This window comes from Chenopodium quinoa, unplaced genomic scaffold (assembly GCF_001683475.1).
Source record: "Chenopodium quinoa cultivar QQ74 unplaced genomic scaffold, ASM168347v1, whole genome shotgun sequence".
Classification (NCBI taxonomy): domain Eukaryota; kingdom Viridiplantae; phylum Streptophyta; class Magnoliopsida; order Caryophyllales; family Amaranthaceae; genus Chenopodium; species Chenopodium quinoa.
In genome coordinates, this window is record NW_018742415.1 from 1,443,275 (window position 1) to 1,449,274 (window position 6,000).

Sequence of the window (6,000 nt, forward strand, 5' to 3'; positions counted from 1 at the left end):
TCCTTAACCTCTATTAATCATGCATTCAATTACAATGTAAATTAGTGAATTATTAAATAAGTTGGACTATTTTAATAGTAGAAAAACATTACTAGAGATTGAGCTGATAACTTAGAAACTAATTAAAGGTGGACTACTCTAGTTGATGTTACCCAAATCATCCCCATAAAATGAAATCAGGGATATTTTATAATAAAGTATAATAATGTATAACACCCTCTAGCTAGTATACTCCCCCCGTCCCATAATAGTTAAAACATTGGGTTGGACGCGTAGTTTAAGAAAACTATAAATGGGTCCATTAAATATATTTGTTTATTGTATAAAAGATTCTCTTTTGTATTTTTATATTATAAGAAAACAACAAAGTGGACTAAGAGTAGGGTAGGTGGGGATGATGAGTGTCATTTATGGCACTCATAGGGTAGTCTTTTAGGATGTTTTCACCCTATTTTCATAGATTTCTTTTATTATTTTGGTCTTTTCTCCTTTAGTTTATCTATTTCTTTCTTTCTTCATGTTTTACTTTCCTTTATGTGGTTTTCTTCGCATTTCCCTTTTATGTGGTTCTTTTTCTCTTCTATTTTCTCTCTTTGTTTACTTTTGTAGGTGATTAAGGAGTTGGCTTTGCAAAGGGATCAAGAAGAGAAAAAATTGCTAAGCAAAGAAGAAGCAAGCTCCTTGGAGAGGGCTTGGAAAGGTGATAAGTGTTTTTTATGTAACTTTTAGGGTGTTTATTGAGTCGTTTTCCGGCTTATTTTCCAATAATTTTGCTCATTTTGTCCTTTATTTCTTTTATTTGCTTATTCTCGTCTTTTATCTTTATTTTGAGTATTTTTGTAGTTTTTAATAGTTTTTAGTTTATTTTTGTAGTTTTAGTTAATAATTTCCCACTTCTCTCGTTTTATTTATTTTCTTTTAGTTTCTAGTTTATTTTATTTTATTTTTTTTATTTCATTTAATTTTATTATTTCTTTAGTTTTAGCATTTTATTTTACTTTATTTATCTTTTTTTATTTTATTTTATTTTATCTTTTGATGATTCCCTCGTGTTGTTTTGGTTGTAGGTATTTTCGGGTCCTTGGTCGATCGAGTTCAAGGTCCGAGAATTGAGTCAAACAACATGCTCCAAGCTGTCCTAGCTGCTATCACCTTAACCATCACCACCTATTTCCCTACCCTACACCACACTGCATTGCTCCCTGCTTTCCCCCAAAAACACCAACAGCAACAGCAACGAACACAACACCATCAGTTGACCCATTTCATCCACCTCACGCAACCCCACAACACCACCAGCAATCACAACCGCATCAGTCAAACCACCAATCAGCAACCGCAGCCAACTCCCCTGCTCCAAACACCTTGCTGCCACTATTATCCACCACCCTACCTTTCCCTTATCCTGCACCACAACAACAGCAACCAATTCCCCTTCACCAATTCGCACCAGCATCCCACCAATAATTCCAATTCAGCCCACCAATAACCCCAAATCTGCACACCTGAACAACCCCCTCAACCACCGCACATCCCGCAACCTTAGCAAAGTAGTCCACCGCAATTACTCACCCCGATTCCACTTTTTCTACGCAAAATCAGCCGCACAAATGACCCACTCCAACAAGCTCCGACCACTCGCAACACCTCACCAAAAATAGAGAAGCCTCACGCAGCTCACATCCCACAAATAACACCACCTTCCACCGAAACCACCATCAATCTCCACACCACCAATCGCAAGCAGCCCAAGATCAATTACAACATTAATCCCAGTTGCACTTCACCTCTATCCCACCGCAACCAACACAGTAGCGAATTCTAGCCACCACTCTTCACCTTTAGCAAATATCGAACCTCAATTAAGCTCCTATTTGATTGGAGCTTCGCGGGCGCACGACCCTGTCAGAAGGCGCACATATCAGACTCTAAAACAGATTGTAGGCAGTAAGTTATGCGCGACGTCTTCGCGGGCGCGCAAATGCGGCTTTAATCACGAAGTTCTCAATCACAAGCTTCTCACGTGATTTTAATGAAGATCAAACGACGTTGATTTGATGCTTAATGATTGACGATGATGATGAGCGGTGATGATTGAAGATGAAAATGGTTGGTGATGATTGATGAAGACGATCAAACAGTGGTGATGATGATTCAAGAGCAGCCAAATTGAAATAGAAGAAGATTAGGAGGCTAACGGTTTGGGGATTTATGGGTTGATTATTTTCATTTTTGTTTTCCTTTCCATTTATCATTTTTTCCCTTTTCTTATTTCTTTATTTTCTTTATTTTTCTATTTCTTTTGTTATTTTATTAAGTTAGTATAAATACCCATTTTTTGGTATATAGTTTTATTCAACAAACATCATTTTATTCTATTTTCTTAATTAGTTTAGGAGAGCTTCTCTCTCTTAGGGTTAGATTAGATAATTTTTAGAGAGAGAAAGTAGATTATTGCTCAATTTTCATCCAAAAATTCAACTTTGTTCAAGTTTAATTTTCAATCAAGCAAGAATTCAAGTTTTCATCTTTCATTAATCCTTTCTTTAGTAATCTCTAATCCTTTCCTTTAGCTTTATTTATTTGCATTTATTTTTTCTTATTTTTGTTAATCTTATTAGTTCATCTAGTTGTTATTGATTTCATTGTTTTCAATCATGTTTTGTTTTGAGTTTCTTGAGTTTGTTTCTAGTTTTGATATTATGTTTAAACTCCCTTATCTAGGCTAATATTTTAGCTAGGGGAAGGGGTGGAAAATATGAGTTGATATTGGATGAATGATGATGGTTGGATTGAACTTATTCTATAAATTGATGAAAGACATTATTTTTAATAGCTTGAGATTATTGATGCACTCTATTTGATGTTTTCTAGTTTAAATGCATGAAAGTGATTTGAACTAGATTAAGATCATCTCTATTTTAATGATTGCATGAGAATGAGTTATTAAAGTGGAGTTTTTATGGATTGTGCTTCTTTATTCTCTTGATTTGATTATAACTAATAGGATGCATGATAATGATCCTTATTAGTGTAGACCTCTTTCATTGATTTGCCTAGACTATTGCATGAGAATGAATTGTTTAGGTAGAATCTTGTGTTCTTTGACATGTGTTTCATGTTAATCATCATTATTCCCCTCTTTCTAATTATATTTGACACCCCCGTATCCCTAGCGTCATTTTCCCTTGATTTTAATCATCATTTTCTTGCTTATTTGTAGTTTTAGTGTTCTTACTCAACAAAACCAACAAAAATAATCCCCTTTTTACTCTTGCATTAGTGATTATTGATGTTGAATTAGTGTGCTTCCCTAGTGGTTCGACCGTTTACTTTCCACTAACTAGTCTAGTGTAGGTTTAGGTATTATAAATGATTAATTTGATTAGGGTAGTAGCTTAACGACCTATCTAACCCTTGATCAAGAAGGCACACAGCCTTTGCCAAAGGCCGCGGGCACGGTAAAAGTACAAGAAAATGGAGATTTTTGGCAGGAACTCTCCACGCCCTGGTCGCGGTCTAGCCGCGGGCGCAGATGTTTTGTAGAGACCGCTTCTATTGGAGAGACCGCGGGCCCCTGATTTCACTTGGGAGCAGAGCATTTGCCGCGCCTTTAGCCGCAGGCACGGGGGTCTTCTCCGCGGGCGTAGGCTACAGTACCCGCGGGTGTTGCCCAGATTGCCCGCGGAGTTAGTTATGGGTTTCGTACCCATTTTTTCCCGCCCGCGAGATATTCTTGTAGAGGGCGCGGCCGATTAGCTTTTCTTCTTTTTCTACAAATACTCTTATAATTCCTTTTCAAAGCTAACTTTAATTTAGATAATTTTTCATTTGCTTAGTTTTTAGAGAGAAAAACTAGAGAGAAAGTAGAGATCGATAAAAATTATTGGATTTTGATTTATATTACAACATTTCTTCAATCAAGTTTGGATTTCTTATTTATATCAATGAAAGTTTGTGAGATTTCTTTCCTTTGAATTTACTTTTATTTCAATTTCCTTTGATGCTTGAATGTTTGATTTTAATTTTGATTTAGGTTTGAGAAATTGTTGAATGATTGAATTCCTTTTTTATTAAACTTGAAATGAATATGTTTGTGATTGAATTTGTTTTGTCTTTCAATTTCACCATGATTAGTGAGTAGATTAGTAGCTAGGGAGAAGGGGAAGCATGCTTGATTGATGATTTTTGCTAGTTGATGATCATTGATTGATTGAATTGTTGCAATTAAATTGGTTGACATAGTTGTGCATGTGATTAATTAGACTAGGAGTGATCAACCTATAAGATTAATCTAGATTGCATTGCAAATTTCAATGACATGAACCCTTGATTTGAGAATTGCTTTAATTGATTGAATTTGATTGTGATTTTCCTTGTTAGCCATTTGTAGTGAACCCTAGCTTGTCTTATAGGAGATATCTTTTGGATTCCTATGATTGCAACTGTTGTTTGTCCCTTGTAATGTTTGAATCAATTGAGTGATATATTAATTAGCATAATTATTTAGCTTGCATGTGGAACTTATATCCCTAGTGTTTAGCATATTGAATTCCTCGATTTGTCTATCTTCTTGAAACTTTGGTTACCAACCACAACCATTTATATTCTTCGAATTAGCTTAACGTAGACTATAGCAACGTAACTACTCATTCCTTTGGTTTCGACCCTTGACTTACCATATACTTGTATTAGGTTGGTCGAGTGTTTACAAATTAGGTTTAGCTCTAGGGAGAGGTAGATCACGACCTACATTTTCCTCTTGTCAGGGGAGAGAGAAAATTTGGGAAAATATATTTTTAATTAGTGGTTCTATTCCATTTTTAGTAACATGTGAAGTATTGAGGGATGATGGGACGGTAGGAGTATCTCTTATGTACTACAATACATAATAGAGAATAAGATATTCATATCATCATTCCAATATAAAAGCTTTATAGTAATAACCATATTACTATACTTGTACCAAGAGTTGCCAAATTTTATGACAAGTTGCATCCTAAATCCTAATTTTAACAAAATAATTCTCGAAAAAGTTATTTTGAAGACTAATCAATATTATACTAACGTGTTTGGGTTGGTTTCGTGTCGTGTCATGTTGGGTTCATGTTTTCTCTTTGTGGTTGTGTCGTTCTGGTTTTGGTTGTGTTGTCGAGTTGTGTCAGTGATTGCCAGCTAAAAATTATTTTTCTTGAAAACTCTAGTTATTGACTTTCATGTTGCTTCAATGTGATCTTAACTGTAAGGCATATTCGCTTTTATTGGTCACAATCGATCACTCAACCTATTATAACAGGTTACTAGACACGTGTCAACTTGTAATTGCTAAACGTAAATAGAAAAATTTGATTTAAATAATCCAACCTTTGACGTATTTATTTTTAATAATCCAACCTTTTGATTATTCCAAAATAATCCAAGCTTTATAGGGTATCTTTTTTTATTAGGCCAAAATGACATTTTATCTATTCTTCCGGTAACTTTTTTTTCCTTTCAATTTTTTTTTTAAAAAAAAGTAAAAAAAAAAAAAAAAAAAAAAAAAAACATTCCCAAATCCCAACCACCTACCTTCCCCTCCCCCGACCACCCCCACCCTTTGCCAGTGTCGCCCATCTCCCTCCCCCTCAACCTAATGCAAGTGCTCATGGATAACTTTCTTTAAAGTCTGCCATTGATTGATTACTTCCATAAAAATTCCCAATATAACCCAAATTCTCTCCTACAACAACCAACCCAGAACTCCAAATCAAGTTACATAGGATCGATTAAATATTTGATGAAATCATTAAGTTCTTGAGGAAGCTCCATTCTTAATCTTGCAAAACCCTAATCAAATTGGGGGTAAATTCTAGGGTTTTGAAGATCGAACATTTCCATCAAATTGATGGAAATTGAAATAGAGAGAGAAAGAAGAGGGAGAAAGAGGGAAGAGGGTCGAGTTTTCGCTACAAAAAACCACTCTAAACACCCCGAAACCCAAAAATCGGTGGTGGGGTAGGG

The 6,000-nt window shown here is 35.2% G+C and overlaps 1 protein-coding gene across 1 annotated transcript in view; it reads left to right on the top strand.

Annotated features, from left to right (window-relative positions):
* Positions 1 to 729, top strand: part of LOC110706719 — a 62,720-nt gene extending 61,991 nt beyond the window's left edge. Inside the window, exon 3 of the mRNA XM_021884681.1 lies at positions 610 to 729. Coding sequence (XP_021740373.1) covers positions 610 to 729 — 120 coding nt within the window. The remainder of the gene's footprint in view (positions 1 to 609) is intronic.
* Positions 730 to 6,000: the final 5,271 nt, after the last annotated feature.